The sequence below is a fragment of the Psammomys obesus genome, unplaced genomic scaffold, assembly GCF_907164565.1.
Source record: "Psammomys obesus unplaced genomic scaffold, mPsaObe1.curated_primary_1811, whole genome shotgun sequence".
NCBI lineage: Eukaryota > Metazoa > Chordata > Mammalia > Rodentia > Muridae > Psammomys > Psammomys obesus.
In genome coordinates this window covers 10,350,598-10,376,184 of record NW_026586550.1, presented here as the reverse complement: position 1 = coordinate 10,376,184, position 25,587 = coordinate 10,350,598, and the positions used below count along the sequence as shown (strand labels likewise).

Here is a 25,587-nt window from a genome sequence, read left to right as displayed (position 1 = left end):
TGGGCTTCAGATACATTTTCTTCATTAATTTTCAAAGCAACCCTGGACTCCAAGTAGGAGTTAAGGAATCCCTTGGTCTGAAATTTCAAATAACATTTCCATTTCATTCTTCAGGGGGTACATTTTTCCTGCCCACCCCTAATTTTAGAACCTTTTCTCTATAGCAAATGTGGCAGCGGATGTTTTCATGTTTTTTCTGGATATCATAGCTAAAGGTCCATCATCTCTCTCACTTTGCTAAATGATTTCATAAGATGGGGAAAACCATTCAAGACACGTGTGCTGGCAGGCTGAATGAACCATTCTTCATGGTCTCTTGGATAAATTGTTTACCTGTACAGACACAGTCATTGTCTTTGTTGCTCCCCCCAAAAAATCTTCTATGTTTCTACCATTTCACAGAAAATAGAAACAGAGAGCTGTTTTCTTCCCCCAAACTAAACAAGGCTCTTGGCTGACTCCAAGAAGTCCACTGACTTTTCTCAGAGTGACTGTGTTTACCATCAGAACAGAGGCCCAGCCCTATCACTCACAGAAGCATCAGGCCTGCGTTGGACTTGCAGGCCATATGTTACAGTTTCCTTAGGGACCACAGAGTACTGGGAGACTCTGACAAACCCTACAGACTCTGCTCCAAGAGAAATGCATTTATGCACCTACAGATTGTAACAGCTTACTTTCCATGCTACTGCAAACTGCCACCCTCAGACCTCCTGGTCCTATCAACTCAAGGCCAAGAATCTATCATCTGGGGAGTTTTTGCAAACTTCATTTTACATGTGAAAAAAAAACAAACAACTTGAGTTTAAGGAGACTGAGCTCCTCACAATCTCACCCGTGTAAGCAGTGGCAGAGCCTGATTTCACAGTGTGGACAGATGATGGTACCCTGAACTTTGAGTCTGTAAAAGGCGGTCACTCAAGAAAATGGGGCAGACTCCAAGGAAGAAGTTACACTAATTTGTTTCATGCTGCCTTTTAAGAAACGACTTATGGATAATATTTCTAAAGAAAATTATACTAGGTCATATTATAATGAGTAAAAACATAAATAAAATTAAGGTAAGATGGGTGCTAGATAAGAAGCTCCATGGTTAAGAGCACTTGGTTCAGTTCCCAGCATGCATGTAAGTGGTGGCATTACTCCATAACTCCAGTTCCAGGGGATACGACACCTTCTTCTGGCCTCCACAGGCAATGCATTCATGTGGTGCTCATATAGACAAGCATACACTGTACATACACACACATAAATAAATAAAAATGTTAGGGTAAGAGGATAGGCCAAATGGGAGCAGCCAGCTGCTGGAAACTGGAAACCAAGCTTCATTGTTTAAGTCACGAAGAGGTAAAGGTAAAAGTAACAATTTGCAGTTGGAACTCTCTTTTCACCAATTTTAAAGCCTGTTGCTTCATGCTTTCTTTAAACAGACCTTGCTTATAGAATTACGTTGTCAGAACTCTCTAGCCTTACCACTTTCACAGTAACAAATCAAGCCCACCAAGGGGCTTGTCCCTCCAAATATGTAAACAGTAAGAGCTAATTGGATTCCTCACCAATAATTTTATCTTTCACCTCTGTTGTTACTGTCTTTGGAGGAGGAGAGAACAGCTAAAGTGGGACAGACACAGGTACCATCCAGAGGTGGCATATACACGTCAGTTATACATATATAAGAAAGTTTTGTGTTCGATTTATATAAAACAATTTTGAATCATTTCATTCCAAATAACCGCTTTTACCTATTTTAATCATGAAGAGGTAGACATACATGAAATAATATGACGTGATACAGATGGAGGGCTTCTAAGTCCTTATACTACACACCCCCGTGAACTCATAACTGCGCTTTCGGGTTAGCACATTTGCAGTGCTACGGAATCTCCTGGGGGCCCCCAGCGCCTTCCTTTAGCTGCTTCAGGCAGGCGGGCAGCCAGTCCTGAGTAATCCACTAACTTAAAGCAACATTCAGAATGAGGTCCCTTGACTTTGAGTGATGACTTTGAGACAGCCTTGTTGCGAGCCATTCAAAAGATTGCCTCTAGATCAGTGGTTCTCAGCCAGTGGGTTGTAACCCCTTTGGGGGTCAAATGACCCTTTCACAGGAGTTGCCTGAGACCATCAGAAAACACATTTATTAACATTATGATTTACAACAGTAGCAAAATTACAGTTATAAAGCAGCAAAAAAAAAAATGTTATGGTTGGGGGTCGCCACAAACATGAGGAACTGTGTTAAAGGTGAGGAAGGGTAGGAACCACTGCATTAGACCCTCAGGTAAAGATGTTGATGACTGCCCACGTGCTTGTGAGGGCTTGGAGATTTGCCTTTCTAAATGCATAGGAGCATATGTTATCTCCTTCTCCGAACACGAGTGAAATATTCAGTCTGATGAAGGAAGCGTTCCCATCCAAAGGTAAACAAATAAAAATAAAAAAATAATGGAGACTATCAACTTCGTGGATCAAGTCTATCCCTTTGAACTTTCTCACTGACCGGTAGGTCTGACAGATCTACATTTGTGACTGTCATTTGGCCAGATGGAAATAGCAGGCAGGAATGAGTGTAGACTATTCCAGAATGTTCATGAAGGGAATGTTCCAGGGAGGTCCTTTACCTTATCATCTCAGAGGTCCAGCACAGTGCTGCAAGAAAACACCTGGGGCTGGAAGCCCTAGCGAGCAGGAAGGGCGCAGCTGCGTAAGCGGCTTCCGGTTTGTCTGGGAAGAAGGTGAAGGGGCCTTGAGCATACCTTGTGAATAGCAACAGGCTCCTGCTTTGCTGTGCTCTTTGACAGTCTTAGAGACCGGCTTTAGCTTGTCGTAATTCTGCGTTCATTCAGACACGTCTTGTTTCTAATTCTCAATGATTTATAGCAGGACTGTAGAAAGGTGCAGCTTGGAACTATATATAAATAAGAGATTTGATTAACATATGAAACATGTAAGCTACATTCCAAGGCTTAGTTTTCAAACACTGCGTAACAACCTTGTAAACCTTGAAATGCCTTTAGAAATATTCACGTGTATTGAAAAGCTATCTTCCTGATCGGAAGTTGGTTTTTCTTTCTTCTCTTGTTCGACCACACCTGATAATTCCGTTAGTCTGCTGACAGTCACCAGGTGCGCTTGCCTATTTTTCCAGGCAGTATTTCTGTTAAAATGTCTCGTCATTTATACTGCTTCTAGTTAGCTAGATGAGCGAGATCTCCGACATTACATTTAAGGATAGTACTGAATGACTGAGTTTAAAATATGAGAGTCTGTTTTCCATTTCAATACCTCCCTACCTTACATACAGTTCCTTTGTTGGAATAAAAATCTTGATAAAGTACACAGCAGCCACTATAAATAGCACTGTAAGCCTGTGCATTCGGGAGAGTCTCCAGAGAGTATATTTTAAACCCACATTGTTTACAATAGGAAATGTTTCTGGTGTTCATATTTTCCGTTGTGGGTGACAGGATTGTCCCCTGTCACACAGCTTCCCTGGCTCCCATCTGCCTGTGCCAGTTAGGAATCTAGCTAGTGGATTCCAGAAGATTGCTCAATATGTACTTCTGAGTTTGTCTATGGGTGCCCTGGGAATTCTGCATACATCATGGGGCTCTCCAAGTGAAACCTCTAAGAACACACAGGGCCGGCATCCACAACTACCAAACAAAAGAGGCCTTTCTTTCTAGAGATGGATGCTCTGGTGTGCCTGCTTAGAATAACAGCAGTCAACTCCATTTTTGATTCCTACAGAAAACCTTGCACTGTTGGCAGGAATTTCTGGGGAACTCAAGAGACTAATACGGAAAATAACTGAGCAGGAAGTGAGTGAGCACACAGGCAGCATGAGATGATGGGTTAGGTCTAATTACGCGGCACCTTTCCCAAGGCACTATTGCAACCCTCGTACATGGGAAACTCTGCCCACTCCTTCCTTGAAAGCTCCCTCTGTTTCTCTAATCAAAGCTGTTGTGTAAACCTTTATTATTTTTTTAGTGGGGCCCCACTTGGGGATAGGCAGTGTTTCCTCCTTATTTCTCTTTCCTTGATGAACAAGAAAGGACCACTGTTAAGTGGACCCAGCTTTCTTTTTTTTTTTTAATGGTGATATAGACAGAGTTAATATAAGCTTTTAATAGCCTTTAGCTCTCCTGTCTTACCATGAAAGCTAACCATTCCAATTACATGTGTTTTTCTCTGAGCCAGTATCTGCGGGGTATATCCTGGCTACTCGGGGACTGTCGCCACTACAGCTGCTCAGCGGCTTCTGAACTGAACAAAATGGAAATTTTTGTAAAATTAAAGACTATAACAGGGTGGAAATTCCCAAATCTTGCAGCTCTTAAGCACCTCACATTGTGGGTACCTCGAAATGGAATCATTGTGGCATTATGGCAGAGCTGAACTCTGTGGGTCTGAGGGGCCAGTTTTCCATGAGAACTGCCTCAGGATTACTGATAAGGACATATTCTGGTGTTCTTACCATGTCAGAAATAAATACACTCTTGCTTGTACTTTCTAAGAAGGGGCTGGAGGTTCAAATTGTTGGGCTCAGCCTGAGGAAGCCACAAACCCTAGAGCAGCCAGCGGCTGTGTCGTAGACTCCTTCTCTTCAACTCTTTTAGTTATCGCACGTAACTCCAGCTCCAAGGGATCTGACGCCCTCTTCCGGCCCCTGTAAACACCTGCACTTACATATATGCACACACTCACACAACACATGCACACACATAATTAAAACGTGTTTGTTTGTTTGTTTGTTTGTTTGTTTTATAAGAAAATAACATTTAGGTCAAGAATGACAGAAAAAAAGAGTGGATATAGCTTTTCAAGATCTGAGCATTCTCATTTACACAGTTAACATAGCTAGGTGGCTGATAAAATGGATGTGAAAAAATGCCACCCAAAGTATAAATGGCACCATATGACCCAGCTATTTTACCTCTGGGCTTACACTCAAGAGAATTTTATATCCTCTCATAGATATATTTATACCCTGTGTTTATTGCTGTTTTATTTGCTACAGCAAAGAATTGGAAAAAACTTATATGAATGGATAATAAAAATTATATGTAAAATATAATACTATTCAGTTCTAAAGAAAAATGAAATTACAAAGCTTGTAGGAAAAGGAATGGACTTAAACTGTTATTTTATAGAGGTCACACAATCTCAGAAAGAAAAAAAACCAGGTTCTCCCTCGTATGTGGAATCTAGCCAATAACACATGTTCATATATAAACAGAGTCACCCATGGACGCAGAATAAGATGAAGTTGAGAAAAGAAAGGCTACATATTAAGGGATGAGAAAGGACTGAATGCAGGTAATGGAGATTAGTTATGAAAGATGATATAAAGCTCATTATTCTTATAGTTCTCACTGTCATGGATTTTTATTCTCAGTGTGGGAAAGTGCATAAAAATATATTTGAAAGAGAAGTATGAAATCCAATGTAAAATCTTAACTTCCCTTCTGAATGGCCACTGTAATGTATAGAGTTGTGTGGTTTGGGGGTCTAATTAATTGCATCGGATGATTTTTTTTTTATTTGTAACCCTCACTTCCTTTTTTTTAATAGGAGGGTGCTGGAGGGGTTGTGGTTTGGTTTTGTTTTGTGTATAAACTGTGACAGGGCAGACCTGCATTGTGCTGAAGAGCCTTGGTGATTCAGTCCATCAGATTCCTTTCTGTTCAACTGTGTCACAGAAGAGCTGCAGATTGCCTTCTGGTCATATACTGGTGCTTGAAGGAAACTCGCAGTTCTCAGCCGGCTTCCTGCAGCCAGCTCACTGGCCCTCAGGCCTTCCAGGTTGAGAGCAGAAAAAAAATGTATCAAATGTCACTCCCCTTTGTTACTTCCCTGTAGAGCTTAGGGCCCAAACACCATTTTATCTTCTCTGTGCCTTAAGTTTGGAAAGGAGGAGCAAATTCAAAAGACTTGAGACAGCAAGGGAAATGATGGTGGTGCTCACATTTATTTGTCTGGCTTGGCTTCTGAGCAGACAGCACCAGCGAAGGGGGCTTCCGTGCTTGTCCATACCACTAGTCTCCTGCCCTGGCTGCCTGTAACTGGCAGCTCTCAGTCATCTTGAAGGTCCAGACAACACAGAGTGACTGGTCCCTCCCCCTGGGTCTCATATACCTCTTTCAACACATGCAAATTATTACCGTCAATTTTGCATTTATTATGTCTCAAAGAAACCTGGGACAAATAGCTAGTTGAGGTGCCTATTTAACATATCAAAGCAGACTCTGGCTGACAGTCTCCTTCAGTCCCTACTCACAAGTAACTGTTAGAGAGTCCTCCTGGCTGGCAGGGAGCACCCTACCCTCAACCTCACCTTCCCCTGACCTTCATTTCCCTTCCCCCAGCTTCTCTTCCCTATATAAACCAGCCATTTTGGCTATGTGTCCTCTTGGTTTCTTGGTCTCTTGGCCCTTGGCACCTTTCTTAACCCCCTCTCTTTTCTCTTTCTCTCTCCCCCCCTTTCATGGCTGCTGCCCTGGTTCAGTCTGGACTGTTCTGGATGCCTGTCCCTGTGTTCTCCCTCAAATGTACAATAAACCTTTTCCTCAGCCCATACTCAGAAAGAGTCTTGTATTCATGTTTGTCCACATACCAGATAGAAAACTGACCCTAGATCACAAACTGCAGATCCCCCAAGCCTGGCAAACAACACTCAATGAGTACAGACACCTCCGTATTCGTATCTGTGTGTCCAGGCAGAACTTGGTTAGCTTTGCTAGATTACTTAAGGAGAGGCAGAAATGTTAGCAACCGTGGGAGTACCCTTGGAGGAACAACCATCAGGGTCTTTCCTGACATTCCATCACTCCAGATGCGCCTTCTAGCCACCGGGTTTGAATTCTGTATCATTTTCTCGGGACATAAAGGAGATGAGTAGCATTTATTTCTTGGACTATTATTGGACTTTTGCATCATATAATTTTGACCATTTTCACCCACTTAGTTGCATTGTGGGAGCAAATGATAAGAATAAGGAAGAGTCTATTTCCTTGTTTGGCTGTGGTACTTAAGGCCTTAGTATTATCTGCAATTGGTATCTGCATTGTAAAATCAGATAATCATCAAATTGTAGGGGTTCATACCCAAGCCTCAGGAGTCCAACAGTGAGCACACTGTATAATCAAAGCTTTCTCTAATGAAAGACCACGTATGTGGTTGGGAGCAGTAAAGTGCTTCAGCTAATCCCAGGAGAATGGAAAGGGGCAGATGATAAATAACCTCAAGTTAGCATTTACCAGCTACTTCAGAAATACAGAACGTCTAACATGCAAGTTGGGTCTACAGTTAAAACTCTAAATGGCGCATTGTTTTCTAGTGTTGAGAAATTACGATGGACCAAGAAAGAAAAGAACAAGAGAAAAAAGCAATACGCTAGAACTACAACTTAAAAAACTAAGCAGTGCAGATTTTATTTTTAGTAAGGAACTTTTTTTTCTTGTTTTCATAAAGAATTCTACTCGAACTAAGGGGGAAGGGTCTGTTTAAATTGAGTTTCTTCATTACAGATGTACCCCTCGTTTAGCTCTTTAACATAAAAATCTGTAATTAAAGTTAATGAGCTGGAACAGCCAGCATTGTGGGCCTGAGAGCACAGTTCCAAGAGCCTCAGAATTATGTCTGTAAATCTTTAATTTAACTTTTGATTCTTGGATTTGTTGGGAAAGAGTCAGAAGGAAAGATAATTTGAAGGTGTCCTAGAAGGGTTCAGGATTCTGCAGTTCCCTGGAGAATCTCAGGTTACTTCAACGATAAATAAATATAGTTACTTCGAGCTATATTTTAGAAAGTTGTATTCAGGATTCACATTGGCTCTCAAATTTAAAGTGGATGTGTGCTTTGAAAAAATATCATCCACTTTATTAAATTAAAATAAAATTAAAAAGCCTTCCATGTGTTCTGGCTGACCAATGAGAAGAAAATGAATGAGACTTTGTATCTCATACAAATGCTCTACTCCTGCCTCCAACCCCTACCTTGGTCTGGCAAAACAACAAAACAAAACAAAAAACCAGCTTCCTGGTTCTGTTCTATAAATGTTCGAACAGGTTCTAGAAAGATGTCTCGGCAGTTAAGATTGCTTGCTGCCCTTACAGAGAACCCTAGTTCAGTTCTCAGCACCCACACTGAGTGGCTGATGGCGGCCTTTAATGCCTGGTTTAGGGATCCAGCGCCCTCTTCTGGCTGCCACAGGCATTGTCACATGTGCGCCTCCTCATACACATACACAAATTTAAAAGTAAAAGTGCATCTTTTAAAAGTAAAGTAAATGGGCAAAGAAAAATTTCATTTGCTTTTCCTGCTTTAAAAGTAAAAGTTTGGCTTTATTGCTGAGTAAGTCAAAGTAAAATCGCATCCTAATGTTGAAAATTTTTCTTCCCCTAGTCATGGGGTACCTCAAGAGAGGCACCTGAAATTTTGCACAGGAGTGTTTCTGATGAATTCAACATGTAATGTTCAAACTAACTGGCAGCCCAGGCTGAAGCGAGTAGAATCCAGTTGTAATTTAGCAAATCTAAAGAAAGAGGGGGTGAGAAGGAGCTGCCAAGCTCAAAGCCAGGGTTGGAACGAGCATGTCTGGCTACCCAGGTGAAACAGACTTTAAATTCCAGGATCTGCTCACTGTGGTGACATCAGAAGTCATCACTCACTCTGGAGGTCATCTGCCTGTGCCTGTCTTTGCATTGGGTGAAGTGTTCTTTGCGCTCATGTTTGTCCCTGTTATAATTCCATCTTGAGGAAAAAGTCTTTCTGCAGCTTCTTGGCTTTATGGTTTGGGAAACAGGAGATGTTCTGACCAGAGTATGAGCTCTGCAGGTACTGAAGAGCTAGACTAGTTCTTCTACCTTCTTTAGTGGACTTTATGCTACAGCCATCCTCCCTGAGACCTGTACATTCTGGGACTCCTAGGATTCAGCAGCCGGGTTTCTAGATTCTATAAAATGCCAGATTGTGGCTACCTTGATGTGGTGACTCTATTTGGTCCCTCTTCAACCCAGGGAACAAGTGTCAAGTACTTATTGCCTATCCGTTGTATGCTTGATAGTATTTTAGGCTATATTGGTTATAGAAAACTGTTAGGATATATTTCTGAAAGCAAGGGACTTACTTGGTATGAAAAAGCATGTAGAGAAAGTTAATAAATAAACAGGGATGCATATTGATGCACATTTATTTCTAAAGTTGCCATAATCATGTAATGACCAAGTAATATGTTATTGTAAAATAGGACAACACCTAACATATAACAATACATACAATTATATTAAATGTCATTCACATAAGATGAATAATGACTACAGTACCTACACTATTCAAAACACATAGTAGACTATTTCTCTAGAAACAAATATGCTTTAATCTAGGTCTGATTTCCATAAAAAGAAATTAGTGTTTTTAAAGACCTTATATAGTATCAGTAGAAAAAAATCTGGATTTGATTAGAGCCATAAAAGTCATGTGTAAATTTAATATCCAGATGTATAAACTAGCCACCAGAAAAAAAAAAAAAAACTACTTGTGGTTGTGGGAATATCTAGATACTTTGAATACAAGTGGTCCACGCCAATAATTCCATGTCTTCTTTGAAGATATGACCTTTTCTCCTGCACTATAATATATGAGCATCCCTATGATCGGCTTGTTATTTCTTTCCCAATACAGTTGCATCTATATACAATAAATCCATAATCTACAATATATAACTACGATCTAGAATCAACTTCCTCTGTATAAAAGTCCTATATGCTCTCCTTTCCTACCTTATACAAAGTAGATAATGACGACATTATGAGGATGATGATTTTTTATTTTAAAAAATTATCAAATCATTATCTATCCCGACTGAAGCCCCCTCCCTCAACTCCCCCAGTTCCACCCTCCCTCTTTCTCTCATCTCCTTCTCCTAGTCCACTGAAAGGGGGAGCTCTTCACTATTACCATCTGCCCATAGCTTTGTTAGGTCTCATCAGGACTGCCTGGACCCTCTTCCTCTGTGGCCTGGCAAGGCTGCTTCACCATCACCAGGGGTGAGTGACCAAAGAGCAGGCAACCGAGTTCATGACAGAGGCAGCCCCTGATCCCCTCACTCCGAGAGATGATGATGGTTTTTGCTGGGAACACAACCAGGATTTTGTAACAGCCATTCATTCAAGAAACCTATTTGGGCCCTACAATTTTCAAGCAGTTTTATTTATTTTTGTTTGTTGGTTTGTTTGGTTTGGTTTTTTTTTTTTTTTTTTTTTTTGAGACAGGGTTTCTCTGTGTAGCCTTGGCTGTCCTGGACTTGCTTTGTAGACCAGGCTGGCCTCAAACTCACAGTGATCCACCTGCCTGTGTTTCCCCAAGTGCTGGGATTACAGGCGTGCCCCACCATGCCTGGCCCAAGCGCAGTTTTAAAAGATGTGTTTCAAACTGGGGGTTCCCATACCATGTGTTGAGGTCAGAGGACAACTTGTGAGAGTTGGTTCTCTACTTCCATCATGTAGATTGCAAGGATGGAGCTCAGGCTGTCAGGTGAAAGGCACATAGCCATATGTCCAGACCAATAGTTCTTGTAAGATAGAAACATTTCTCTCCAAAGAGGGAAGGAGTGAGAAAGGGGAAGGTGGAGTTGAGGGGAAATTCTGCTCAAACATGCAACATAAACATGTAAGGAGAATTTTTAACTAAAAAGAAATATAATTTCAGTCAAGAAAATAATGTATCTGGTTAAAACGACCTGATTTAAAACAACAACAAAACAACCTGAGTGAGAAAACTTAATTGGTGCCAAAGAATTTAATTGGAAATTAGGAGCCTTGAAGCAAGTTACCCTGAAGAGCTGATTCATACATTGCCATGTGAATATTTCGTAAGTACATGCAAACACAAGCGGGCTCAAGATTCTAGCTCTCCCCTTTTAGCGTAACCAACTACAGAGACATAAAGTCCAACCCAGGAAGACTTTGTAGAGGGACGATCCAGATGCCGGAGCTTAAAGACTTGCTAGAACTCAGAGTAGGGGCCGAGCGAGTGCTGTTCCGGAAGGGGTGCCTCAGTGATTATGGGCAGGAAATTATCCTGTTGGAAGTTCTAACACTGTCCTCTGGTGGCCCCCCTATGGGGCGAGACAAGACAGGGCTACAGAAGAGCAAAAGAGGTTGGCTCTGGAGAAAGTCAGAGGAAGCAGAGAGACGCGGAGCAGAGCTGTCTCTGGGTGGGAAGGAAGAAGCTGTTGTCTGAGGGACTCCCAAAGGTATAGAGGTCTCGAAACAGTTTCTGAAGTTATGTTACTGCGCATGCTTGCTACAGTATTTTTTAATTCGCGTTAACTTGTCTAACCTCAGAGTAAGCTGCGAATTAAAAGGTGGAGAGTTTCTTACAGCTTTTATTCTTGTCTCCTCAATAGAGACTGTTCACAGATGTGAATAGAGCCGTTTTAAATAAAATGACTCTTAGTGCCTCTTGCTTATGTGGAACACCTTTTATCTACAATTGGAAAAAAAGTCCCTCTGTTCTCGGGAGTCTTCAGCAGGCTGGCTCACAGGGGCTCCTAGATGTCACTCTGGACTACTGCGAATCATCACCGTGCATTGTTGGTCACCTTTGCCTCCCCTTCTGGAGAGTCATTTGCAGAGGAGTCTTTGTCACCACCGAAGCCCACCGAGCCTCTGGACCAAAAGCTGAATCTCATGCCCTGTGACCTCTACAGTCTCTGGGCACCAAAGAGGCGCTGAGTTCTTCTGGGTCCTCCTGAATGCTAAAAGTATCCAAGTGGAGACAGAAATAGGGGCACCAGCGTGGGGCCCCCCGGGCATCTGAGCCTGGCCTATATTCAGACATACCTTGTGGAAACAATTGGCGCCCTTCTGCAGCCACCATGCCTTGGCCACAAACATGCTGTGCTGGGGCCGTGCTGAGGCCAAAGACAGTGAAAAGAAAGCTGAAGGTGTAGCTCGGTGGCAGAGAGCTTTGCAAGGCCCTGCGTTCAATCCACTGCACTATCACAAAACCAAGTTTCTTAAATTGTTATTGTTGCCTCTCAAGTGGGTGGATTTCTGTTCACAGTGAGCAGCTCTGAATGCACGTAAGTGTGTGTGGGTGCAACTGTGTTCATGCATGCGCGCCTGTGTGTGTGTGTGTGTGTTTCGTGCATTAAGGCAATGGACACAGCACTCCCACATATCTCTCTTTTCCCTAGGGACCTGCTCTAACATAGAAGCTGTTCTTAAACAACCATTACAGACTAGGAAGTCTGGAACAGATCATATGGCCCAGGCTCCTACCTCCATGAAGTAAAGTTATTTTTAAAATCATATTTTATTAATAAAGGACCACCCTGCGGTGAAAGCTGGTCCTTTCGACCACGCTAACCTCCATCCAGCCTTCCCAGCCCAGGGTCTCTCCGATGAAACATTAAACAAACAGTAGAATACGCAGAAATGAAAGCGCCTATGAGCAACCTGAAGATGAGTTTGCTCTGGTTGGAGCCCTGACATGCGGTCTTGTTTACCATGCCTGCTGTCCTGCTCAGCGATGACCGGTGGAGTTGGTGGTCACGTCAGCCTGCAGCTGGGCTGTAGGCTGGGCCCTCTCTGCCAACTGCCAAAGCACATATGCCCGCACAGGACATGTGCCCACATTCCTCATCCTTTCTCCCTCCACCCCAGCTTCTGGCTCCTTGACAACCGCTTGGCAATCAGTGCCCACCCCATCCCTGCTCTGAGTTTCCAACTATCTTACTATCTTTCTGTCCCTCTGGCCTTTTGTCTGCCCATCATTGGCCTCTGTGCTCTATTCGTTCCTTGCTGGTGTTTTCTCCAGGTTCAAGACTATTTCACTATTTCACTGTTTCCATTTCTATGCCTCATGGGGTAGCATGATATGACACCAATGAGTTTCACTGTTGGGTACTTAAGACAGATAGACACTCCCTCCACGCTTGCTCTTAAAGGCAGGGAGCCCGAGTAAGACTATTCACGTGGTTTCCCCTTCCTATAACTATAACTGCGGAAATAGTATGGTGGCTATTTTTTCTATAATTGTTCATTGGTAGACCTTCAGCAGAAGAATAACTACATTCTGGTCCCCCTCCCCTCACCCAGCTAATGGTGAGGAACGTGTGGGAGCGGAGGGAGACACACACATACACACATAGAGACAGAGAGAGACAAAGAGAAATGTCTAGGCTACTGCATTTTATAAGCCTGTTCTGGATGTATCAAAACCACACTTGCCACTCTCCCGGAACTAGAGGGTGTAGGGATGGGAGGAGTCAATAGGTAAAAATTTAATTATTTTATAAAATGTATAAGACTCTTGTAAGTCTTATGAGCAAATAAGCTAGTTTTCTGTGTCACTGCTGTGACCAACAGCTTCAGGTGTGCTGGCTTTCAGCACTGAAGACTTGCTATCCTCAGGCCCAGAGACTTCTGACACACATCCCAGTAGGCTGTGATCTAGGTGGTGGCTCACAGCATTCTCTCTGGAGGCTGCAGGGGAGAATCCATTTCCTGGCCCCTGCGTGTGCCCAGAGGCAATCACATTCCTGAGCTTTTGCCCTGCTTCCTCTAAAGCCGGCAGCAGCCTGGCTTCTCTCTTCCCTTTTTCCTTTGGTCCTAGCTCCTCTGAGTTCAGGCAGAAAGCCTTCTGTTTTAAGCCCCATGTGATTAGACTGAAAATACTTTGATATACCAGGGTAATCCCCATTTTCCACACCAACCCTTGATTCATGTCTGTCAACTGACTTTGTAAGATGCAAACATGGAAGATAACACAGTGTCAGGTTCTGGAGATTAGAGAGTGGAGTGGACTCTTGGGAGAGGGGACTGTCCCACCGACAGCACAAGTCACAGAATTCCACAAGCGATAAAAGAGAGTAAATGAACAGAACTGGGTAGGAAGGGAAGCAGCAGAGCGCCTCAGTGCACATTTACAGCTCTGGAGAGAAAATGGGACAAGCGTAACGCCGATCATTGACTGTAAAGACAGACACACGTCACAGTCACAGTGAGCATGAGTGTCTCCTACCCTTCACTAAGTATACCTAGAGTCAGCAGAACACACGCGTGGAAGTGATTAACTCTGAAGCTCACTGAATCAGACTTGCCAGCTGTGGCACTGATGACGGCATGGGGTTAGGCAGGGAAACGTGGTTTGGAACCTGAAGCTGTCCACTAGGGATCTCTTTCATTCTCTGCAAAGCCCCTTAAGGACAATTGCTTCTGCTATTGACCCTAAGAACAGCTGAACCCTATGGGACAGGGGCCGGAGCTGTTCTCCTTTGAAAGTCAGGCCCTCTAACACCACCTCCTCCATCGCTATCAGAGATGAGGAGATGTATGCAGAACGAAAGCCAAGACGGGTGTCATCTCCAGATGCAGTCAACACCACCCTCTCCTCAGGGGCTGGAATTTGGCAGCTTTCCAAGCTGTCAGTGACCGGCCTCCCTTGCCAGGCTTGGTGATGAGATCACCATCAGAGTGCCACCGATGCAGAAGGGCCTGCTGTTCTGGCATGCTCCCAGGAGGACTACTGCCCTCCTCTCTCAGGGGAGTGCAAGCACTGGGCACTGCGAAGTCCAGCCCGTCGCTGAGCAAGACCCTGACTCTTCCTCCTTTGTGTGTGGTTTGCATTTTTCTGCCATGTGTCTTTTCCTGGATAAAAGGGCTGAGGGGGAGTTTCTCAGATTTGATTTTTCAGTGGGAACTGTTTGCTTTGGAAGCTACCTACACTAACGCTAATTGAGAACAGAGCTCAGGATGAGGGCCTGAGAATGGCAGCCGGTGAACTTTTCGGTGGGCTGATTTCTGTTCATCTTGTCAGAACTGGGATGTGAGTGCAGGTCCTAAGAGCAGGACCCACTGTTTCCCAAAGGCTGCGCACAGCGGCAGCTTTTCCCACTTAGACTCACTACCCTGCCACAAATTAGATGCTGATTTCTCAGAGTTAAGTAAATAAAGTCTTCTTTATGAAAGTTTCCAGTCATCCTGGCCCCTACAGCCCAGCAATTTAGAGTCTGCAACTCTCCGAGCACTCTGTATCCTTCAGGTCTAAATTTGATGGGCTTCTATTAGAAAGATTACAGTAAAAAATAACAATCAGCTCTCAGATGATCCCGGGTGGAGGGGAAGGGTGGGGAGGAGTAGATTTGGCTGAGGACAAGCCCAGACTTTCGTCACAGGGACAGACCCAAGTGTTAACACAAAGGGAAGACGGGAGCATCCTGCAGAGCGCATTTCGACTACAGATAATATGGCCTGTGCGCTGGCCCAGCCCATGCTCTGACCTCCAGGCCAGGTCTCTTACCTCAGCCACTCCTGCCCTGACCAGCTGCGGACATGCTTAGTGGATCTGGGTCCCAGGGAAGGCGCTGCCTGGCCACGCTCTCTCAGTGAGTTTTGCACGTTGCCTCCTTGGATTCTCTTTTCTTTCTTTCTTTTATTTCTTTTTCTCTCCAACAAAAGAATTTTCAAAAAAAAAAAAAATTGTGGGAGTGGGGAAAAGAGAGTCGGAGTAGAGAGAGCGAGAGGAGGGCGGGGAGTGTGTAAAACCTTTGTGATTTCTACCGGAGGATTGGTTTAGAGTCACTGGTTTTCTTCATTTTCATTTTCATGGTGCCTTAGCAACAGGGGTTTTTACCTGGGACCTGGTTTTCTTTCTTCCAAATACAGGCCACAGGGCATTGTGCTGCTAAAGATTTGCTGTTAATTTTGACCTGAGCCCCCTGCCCCCCGAGCCAGGAGCCATCGTTTGCAGGACTTCACTAAGCCAGTTGCCCAATCCCTAAAGTAAACAGCCCAGAGCCCTCGGCACACTGGCCATCTGACTGGGCCTGAGCAAGCCCAGAGCATATGCTATTGATCAGGGGACTGTTCAGATAACAGGGGGCTCTGGGGCTTTGGGATTGTGAAATCCTGGAATGTGAAGGGGCCTCTGGGATCCTTTTGGGGGGGGGTGATGCTGTCTTTCTACAGATATGGAGGCCAGAGGGATAACTCAGCTTACCAAAGGCAAAAGCCATCTGCAGGGCAGCCCGTCTCTTGTTCCCTGCGCAAAGGCCTTTCCCACACTGGGGTCCATGAGATTTAAAAACCCTACTGGGGCTTGGGAGAAGGAGTGTGGAAGTGTAAGGGCCCCAACTGGCCTTTGGGTGAGTTTTCCCCATTTCTGAGCATCTTGGCATCCATTCAGGATCGAAGTGACTGCTCCAGTTGCCCCAGCGTTTGTGCAACAGTTGATCAACTAAACAGAGGAGCTTGGTGGGGTCCTAAAACAAAAGCCCTCCATACCTACAATATTTGCAGGGTTTTGTTTGTTTGTTTTTGTTAACTGGTTTTTTATTTGGTCACTCAAATAAGAGAGTTCTGGGGGACCTGTCTACACAATTCAGTGCATGTTAAACTTAAAAGTTACTCTTTTGAGGAGTCCGATTATGTAACAGGGGTGTTCTGTAAGTTTAATCTGAAGCCTGAACTCCCCATTACACTGTCCTATCATAGCCCGTGGGGCATCCCCACCCCACCCTCCTCCTGATTCCATCCCAGGTCCAGCTTTGACTCTCCTAAGCTTCCTTGGAATCCTAGATCTCCATAGAAAGGCTCAGGAACCACTGATCTTCCCTGATGCCTTTATTTCAGATGAGGAAACAGAGGCGCACGGAGGTAGAACCGAGTGCAGATGCCACAGCTGGTCAGCAGCAGAGCCTGAAATGCTCTTTCCTTTCCCTCCTCTTCACCCCCCAACTCTCCCTTTCACACCTGGTCCTGGCTTTCACCCTCTAGCATGCCTGTGGCTCCAGCAATTTACTCTCTCCATGCTTCTTTCTTTCCTACTCTGTCACTTCCTGACTTCCTGGCCTTGCACCTGGATGATGGTGATTTCCTCCCATCTGGTCCCAGGCCTCAGTCTTTGTCCATCTAGTCCCTATTCAAGCCCATCTTCATCTGTGAGGACAGAACGCACAATACAGCAAAGTTTTCCTTTGGTATCCCTTCTCATTGTAAGTGTTCCTGCTCCAGCCAAATTAGATTGCTTGTTGCCTCCCAAACCAGCACTTCAAGGCTGCCCCCATCTTTTCATGCATTCACTGCCTTCGTCCTTAAGCATCTCCGATTCCCCTCTCCTCTAACATCCTGTGTGCATCCTTCTATCAGTAGCCTGGTATCAAAGGAAGTGGACAATATGTCTGTCTTCTGATAGTGATGCATTTTATGGCAGGAACTGTTTTGAATCTTCAGCATCCAGGATGTAGGTGATATCTGTTTACATATACACATACACACACAAATGCTCACACACACATACATACACAGTCTCCCCACCCCCACGAATGTGGATTCATAGATAAACACATTAAGCTTTTCACCATTGAAGAAACCCAACTCACTTCCTATAAATCTCTACTTTTTGTTTCAGTCTTTTGAATATACATAAGGCCTCTGGACATTTTGCTCTGTAAGAATTATTAGACTAAATGCTAAAGCAGGTGCTCAACCAAATGAACCAGAAATTCCCGTACATTTCTATCAGGTAATTTATCTCAGTTTCATCACCTGCTGTGCAAGATTAGCACTGTTTGTTTGTTTTAAAGAGGTGCATTAAAATTCCTGAACACCAAGGCCTAGCAAGGGCTGTGGCATTTTCTGGGGCAGGTGTGAATCGCTCTCTAGTCAGCCCTCCCCCAAAGTGTGTTCACCTGGTCCTAGTGAGCTCACTGACAGTCTGTCCCTTTTTGCTCAGCATTTCTCTTGCTGCTTCTAATCATGTTGCCAAAGTTCATGAAGTTTACTTGAGTCAAGAGTTGGGGGTTTCCTAGAAATATTTCTTTTAGTTCAGTAAGAGTGTATTTCTTATTGACCTTCAGGATGAAAGATCAGACTTTGGTTTTTGTGTGACAAATGTGGACATACATACTTAAAGCTATAGATGGAACCAGGGACACAGGGAAATGACATAGTTCATCCTACTGCTGTCTGCGGGAAATAATTTAAAAACATTAAATTATTGAATTAGTAAATGACTGGTGTAATTTTATAAGGATTTTTAGAGATGGAAGAATGACTGTACTCAGAAATGTCATTGTCAGTAGAACTGGGTGGCTGGAGAGGTGGCTCAGTGGTGCACTGGCTGCTCTTGCAGAGGACCCCGGTTTGACGCCCAGGACTTACCTGCCAGCTCACAGTGGTCTGGAGCTGCAGTCCGGGGACTCAGAAGTCCCCCCACTCATGGGCATCAGGAACACATGTGATGCACAGGCCTACTTGTGTGCAAAATACCTATATGCATTTCAAAGGCAAATAAAGACATTTAAGAAAATCCGAAGTAGGAATGCCTGTTTTATCCAGTGTGTCCTGGAAATGTAACTTTTTTATTTTCCAATAGAATGGCTTTCGTAATAGTAATAGAAACTCTTTCTCCTCTTACAAGCAATATTACAGTTCGGTAAAATGATTTCCAATTTCTGCGGGTTATCACCAGTGTTATTCTTAGATATGCTGTAAAACAGTGATACTTACCCCAAAATGTGTCCGCCACCGCCCTGGCTTATCACTTATCTGCCTTTTCTAGAAGCTGGCAACCTGCTTGCTTCTCATGTCCCACTCTGTTCTACAGTAGCCAAGATAGCAGGAAAACCATCGGTTAGAGTGATGTCAGTGAAAAGGGACCGTCCAATAACAGTGGCCTTTTCTCTCAGGCTGTGTGAGTATTGCTTTGTGTTACAGACCAGATTTTAATGTGCATGCGTGTGCGTGCGTGCGTGTGCGTGTGCGTGTGCGTGTGTGTGTGTCATAGCTTTAAGAAAACTTTCGTTTGAAGAGTGCATGTGTGCTGTGAGTGCAGTTGCACGCATGGAGGTCAGAGGGCACACTTCACCGGGCAGGTCTTTCCTTGCCGAGGCAGGTCTCTTTCTGCTGGCCCGTGACCTTCTGGCCTATTCTGTTTCTCCCTCCCATCTTGCCACAGAAATCCTAGGGTTATAGATGTAAGTCACTGCTTCTAGCCCTCTGTGGACTCCAAGGGCCACACTCGGGTCCCCTGGCTTGTGTGGCAAGCACTTTTTGTACCATCTCTCCAGCCCCAAAGGTAGGTTTTAAAGAACTGAGTTTTCTAGGCCTCTTCTCTGATGAGGAGTAAAATGATGGTATTTATGAAACACAGTAAAGGCGGCATAAAGTGGACACTTTTGCTTATTTATTACTCAGTCTGTGCTGCTGCTGAAATGTGATTGTGGGGTTCCTGCAGGCCCCTGGAGACATTCTTGATTTTCTGTACGTGTCTCCCTGTGAATGGCCAGTTCACCGACTAGGTGTCTGCTCACCACAGTGGATGCTGTCTGTGTCGCTCTTTCTCTTTTCTTTTCCCTGCCTTGGTTGGGCGTTAAGACCCCACTTCATGCTGTGTTTCACATCCTTCTTCACCCATCAAAAGTGGCTCCATAGAGGCTGGTCCAGGGAGACAGAGAGGGTACAGGCACAGGGCTCAGCTCCCTGGCTGGTCCCTGGAATTCCTGACAGTGTGGTTGAGGAAGCATTTCCCTCGTATAGGCGTTTCCCACAGGCACACGGCTGCACTTCCCTGCTCTAGCTTCCCACCTATCTTGGGCTGAAAAGATGGCTGTGAACTCTCTGGCCTGAGATGCCAGCTTCCATGTGGAAGGGTGTTTGAAGCTCCAAAACCCAATTTACAAAAGAAAGTTTTGGAAAGGTCTTTCTCTAAATGTAGCACTGGCTGGATTTATTTCCAACCCTAATTGAATTTTTAAGAGGAGTCTTTTAAAATCTGTAAACCTCTCTCATTTCCATCTATTCATTCAACAAATATTCACTGAGTTTCCTGTACTAGTTAGTGTGGTTGTATCAAACACTAAGAACATTAAACAGAACAAAGCACAGGCTCTATCCCCACGCTTATGTCATTTTGTAACTTCCCAAACAGTTCACAAGTGTGTTTAGCCACCCCTCCCCCAACATCTACCATCCAAAATGCGCCAGCACCCCTCACACTCATACCCACTCACGCACACATGCGCGTGCGCACACACACACACATCCACCTAGGGCTATGGCTTCAGTCAGAACAGCACAGGTTCATAGTTAGCATTATCTACACCAAGGGCCTCATTTTCCTTTCCTCATGACCTCCAGAAAGAAATTCACTTTCCTCTGGAGACCTATGTATGAATGAACATATTCTCTCTCGGTGGAATGTGTATATGTCAACAGGGTTAACTTTGGCAGTGTATAATATCCTTTGATATTTTCCTGTTGAAATGTTGGTCCCGACCCACTGGCGAGATTTCATAAGCAGTAAACAGGTCACAGACTGAAGCGTGAAGCATATTGAAGGAGTATGCTTCCTCTGGCCCCTACATTCATAGCAGTTACTCTCTACCTCCACCCAGGCTGGGGGACCCAGGGGTCAGTCTAAAGATGGAAGAAAGGGCTTTAGGATGGGAGTGAGGGACCTTAATTCTGGACTAATTACTGTAATTGCCACCATGATCTCCAAAATGTCCCTCCAACCTGCTGTTGCCATGGCTAGCTATCAAGGAGATGCTAATGCCTGCTGTGCACAGCTCAGAGGTGAACAGGGACATCCGCCATCCGTGGACGTGCACAAAAAAACCTGAAGTGCAAAGCCAGCGAGGTTGTTGTTAAGTAGTCCTGCTTTCCCAATGAAAATTTAAAGCCAGAGGAGCACTTAGGGAGACCACGCGTTCTCAGCGGAAGCCGTCCTCAAGCAGACTTCACGATGACTCAACTTCACAAGGGAAAATCTCAGAGTGGCATTTGGTCGAGATGTTGTAACTGGCTTCGTAGTTAAGAAACCCAGCGAGGTCACCCTCACCCCCTGCCCTTAAATACTTTGCTGGTTGTAAAATCAAAGAAGCAGCTCGCTGATAAGTGGGCTGTTAAGTTCTGAGCAGGGCTCTGAAAGGCATACTCTGCCTGCTGTTATATTTTATCCCACAGAGATGATCAGCATTGATTCTCACTATATTTAAAACCGCTTTTTAGTTGAAGGGGACTTAAGTTAAACAGTACTGTTTGGTATGGGAAGTTAACAACAATAAATGTGTAGATAAAATATGGTATTTCTTCTCATTGATCTTTCATATTTCCTCTCTGATTTATTCTAAACCCCATCTCATACCGATGCTGACTAAAATGAATGTGTCCTTCAACTCAGGCTGGGTTCCTGTTCCGAGTCTACATCACTCTGGACATTTCCCCCTCACAAGCTACCTCTGCCTGTTCCATTTAATTCTCTGTCTTTGTTTTAGTTCCCATGGCTGCTTGCTGACTGTGTTCTTCCGCTTTTCATGTACTTTGACAAAAATAGCTGAGCTAATGAACTTTAAGTGTGTATAGGTTTGTTTGGGCACATGGGTTCAGAGGTGTTAGTCCATGATCATTTGGCCGTGTGACTTTGGGCCTGCTTGTGTAGTGCACCACGGCACGTGTGCATGGTGGAAGAGACAGTGTGCAGACTCAGCTGCTGGGAATCGGGCCAGGAACTAGACATTCTCCTGCCATTAACAGTACCAGCAACCCCAAACTTAAGTACAACCAGACTGGGGACCAAGCCTGTAACCCATGGCTGCTGAGTGGAATGTCCTCACTCACCTTTTCTAGAATATCATCCTGCACATTGCTCTGTCTTTCACTTTGGAAGTCACAGACAGAAGATGAGATAGTAACCAAGTAGGAACTCCCCGTCCCTAAGAGAAGAACGTTTGCTGGCCGCACTTTAGGGAGTAGAATGATGTTCACATAGAGCAGTGGACTCCACCAGAGGCAGCTCATCACCACCCTGTGAGGTTTCCTGGGGAAGAGAATGAAGTAAGCACTGTTAAGCAGGGCGTCTCTGGCATGTTGTAGGCCTGGTCTTCTGCTGGTGGTGGTTGTTCTGAGGATTATGGAAATTTGAGGAGGTGAAGCCTGAGAAGGTCACCAGGCAGAAGGTGGGTGTGAAGGGACATTTTGGGGGACGGGTACTTGTTTTGGTAGTTTCTTGTTGCTCTCTGCCTCCTGTCCATCATGAGGTGAGGTGGAAGGCCTTCTCCATTATCTGCTCTCTCCGCCATGATGTTCTGATGGAGTTCATGTGGCCAGGCAACCAGCCTGTGTGAATTAAAAGTCACAGCCATAAGAAAATTAACAGCAGCAGCTAGGCTGTTAATTTCACTGTGGCCTGCCTTCTCCACCTGTGGAAAGGCTAACGAATGTTAAAGGACCCAGTCTCCGCAGCAATGAACCCCACTGGAAGCCTAAATCACTGTGGTATCACACCACACAGCACCTCTGCTTCTTCCCTCTGAGCATTCCTCTCCTCAGAGACCCCAGAGCCACTGAGGCTGGGGCACTCGCAACAGAATTCAGTTTGTGGTTGACCTGTACTTATTCTCACATTCTACTTTTCAGAAAGCCAGAGCTCATTGTCTCTGGTTTTCCTTGCTTTGTTTACTCACTACTAGAGAGGAGAGTCCACACAAGAATCCCTAACACAAACCTACTCTTCAAGTACATTTGCTAAAAACGAAACAACAAAAACCCCAGAGAGCAACTCTTTTGCTTATTTGTCCTAAACAGGGTACACTAGGAAGGAGAGTGTGTAAGACGTAGGACTTGTTTGCCAGTGAGTGTCACCAGTTCTCAAGCACTCTTGGCTGGTGAGAAACTTGTAAGTTAAAGATCCCGACTTCAACATCCTGAAAATGCTGGGTCGCACTTCCATCTGTTCATTAGGGGTGCGCCCGGAGCGAGTTTCTTACTGTATTCATCTGCACAACCAAACAGGGAAATGACTGTAGTTAACAGGAGGTCAGAAGGCAGGAGGGGTATGTGGTTAGCAGTGAGAGCCATTTGAAGGCCTCAGTGCATAGAAGATGAATGGAGGGACTGACAGGCAATCACAGAGGCAGGGCCAACCCTGACAAGGTGGATTAGTTTCCTGGGACTGCCAGGGCAAAGCAGGGAGGCAAACAGGTGGCATAGAACAACAGAGACTTAGTGTTCTGGAGGTTGGAAGTCTGAAATCACCAAGTCAGTGGGGATTCTCTCTAGGAGACCTGTGGGGAAGGGTCTGCCCTGGCCTCTTCCTGCTTCTGATGGCCCAGATGTTTCTTGGCTCACGGCCTCCTGGCACAGAGAGTTTCACAGGACATTCTCAATCTCTTCTCATGGCCCTCCCCCAGTGCAGGTCTGTGTTTGTGTCCAAAGGACATGAGCTGTACCGGATTGCATGCCACTCTGATGATCTCATCTCCCTTCTGTTACATCTGCAGAGACCTCCCATCTAAGCCATGTGAGATACTTCAGGTTAGGCGATCGTTGTATCTCTCTGGGGAATGCAATTCAGCTCATCTGTGAATGTGCAGATCTCTTAAAATTACATGATACTCAACAGGCCCAGCCAAACCTTTAAAGTTTGCTAACGTCTCCACAAAATGGGCAAGCCTCTTGCATCCTGGAGGGCGCTATGAGATAGCCTCTTGAACAGCGGGTATTTTCTAACCACCAGAGTTCCCTAAACCTAAGACAGGAAGGAGCTCTTCTGGAATGATGGACACCCAGCAAGTAATTGTCTCCGCTGTTAACTTAGGGCGAAGGGCTGTGTAGTACGGTCACGGCCCTCCCCCACCTTGCCATGCATATCTCTTAAATGTCTGACCTTACTTAAATATTCACTTTGATCCATGAAGTTTGAGAAGCCTGCCTCTCCTGAGTCCTAAGATTGACAAGTTAGGAGGAGACCATGGAGAAGCCCCTACCAAGAGAGTGGGGGTGTCTCTGTTATCCAGCTTCTCCCAGAAGGCCTGGAGGCTAAGGATTATGAGTCCCACTCAGAGCTCCCCAATATCCTCAGGTCTGGGAACACTACAGGAACACACCAAAAGTGAAAAATGAGCATATGAAGAGATAAATTTAGAAGTTAGGAGAGATGACATTTGAAGAATCAGCTAGACTGAGTACCAATACAATGTGATTAACCTTTCTCCTAAATTATGTTACAAATGCTCATTAACAATGCACAGCTGTTTGGTCTTCCAATTGAGCACTGTATCAGTTTCCTGGGGCCTCAGTTATGAAACACCACCCACTGAGTGGCTTAAAAATGCTAGCTGCCCCTCCATGGGTGAGCAGCTAATACAGACAGACAGACAGAAAAATATTATTCACTACTGAAAAGAACAGGCTGTTGAGTCATGAAACAACATGTCGGAAACTTGGAAGCAATACTATGAAGTAAAAGAAACTGGTATGAAAAAAGCAACAACATTTGATTTCAAGCGTACATTACTCTGCAAAGTCACGACTGATGGAGACCGTAAAAAGAGTGGTGATTGCTAAAGACTGGAGGGAGGAAGAAGGAGTAGGAGGTTTAAGAGGAGAGTGAGCAGAGCACGGGAGGATTTAGACAGGGCATACACTGGAACTGTGGTGACGCATTGTTCAAGTTCACAGAATGTACAGCCCTAAGACCAAAGTGTAATGTGAACTAAGGACCAGACGACCCTGCTGTGTCTGTCCGTGCAGGCTCATCACTTGTGTTTTGTTTTTGAAGCCAAGCTAGAATTCAATAAGAAAAGTTTTACTCATTATTTAAACCAGAGCATTAAGGGAGAGAGGAGTGCTTGGGAAAGGATGGTAGCTGCAGGTTTGTGAAAGGGGTGAGTCTCATCCGGACCCACTAACTGATACAAACGCCCTTCTAGTGGGGGAATGTCTCTGGTGAGGGAGGCTATTAGCCTGGGGGGAACAGGGATGTCTAAGAAATCTCTACCTCCTTCTGAGTTTTTCTTGAAACTTAAAACTGCAGAGTTAGATCTTTAAAATAAGTCAGTTACAAGGCTCGTATGGAGAGCTGCCTCCCTGCTTCCATTACTCTGCCAGCAATCTCCAACATTCCTTGGCTTGTGGAAGCATCACTCTGATTCTCTGCCTTCCCTGGCATTCTTGCCACATCTCTTCCCATAGTTTATTTCTGGTCCAGATTTCAGACTGGATTAGAACACGCCCTGATGACTTCATCTTAAGGCCTGATTTCCAAATAAGGTCACATTCCGAGGTACTGGTAGTTAGCTTGTCAACATCAGGTTTTGGGGAGGTCACAATGAATGACAAATACTGGAAGATTGTAAAAATTTAACATGACATTTCATAGCGTAATTCTTCAGCTATAAGTGGGGTAGCCATTGGGTCTATTTAAGATGCCAGCTGGCTGGAGGATGTTGGGGGAGTAGGGATAGCGGGGGCTTTCCCTGGCAGCCCACTGTCTAAAATCCTTCCAGTGAGAGCTGGGACCAAGCACCCTGCCTGGAGCTCTGATCCATCACTTCTTAGTGAGGTTTGTTACTGAGTCAGCCTCAAAGGGGCTCAGAGGAGGGGATTAGCCTCTTCCCTTTTGGACATGGGAAGACAAAGCTCTCTGATGTTAAATTCCTGTCTACATGTTAATGAGAAGTGGCATGGATTAAGAAAGAGGTAGAGAAAAGAAGAGATGAAAGGCATTCCATTTAATAGATTTAAACACTCACACACACACACACACACACACACACACACACACACACACACACAC

The 25,587-nt window shown here is 44.7% G+C and overlaps 1 protein-coding gene across 7 annotated transcripts in view; it reads left to right on the top strand.

The window, feature by feature from the left end:
- Positions 1-25,587, top strand: part of Cald1 (caldesmon 1) — a 173,686-nt gene that overhangs the window by 92,726 nt on the left and 55,373 nt on the right. The window contains exon 1 of one of the 7 annotated variants that reach the window (XM_055602007.1): positions 15,174-15,394. The exons of 4 other annotated variants lie outside the window; for them this stretch is intronic. In XM_055602007.1, coding sequence (XP_055457982.1) covers positions 15,342-15,394 — 53 coding nt within the window. In that variant the 5' untranslated portion in view covers positions 15,174-15,341. Of the gene's footprint in view, positions 1-15,173; positions 15,395-25,587 lie in introns of those variants that run through there. 2 more of the 7 variants (XM_055602008.1, XM_055602011.1) reach the window with 2 other exon arrangements.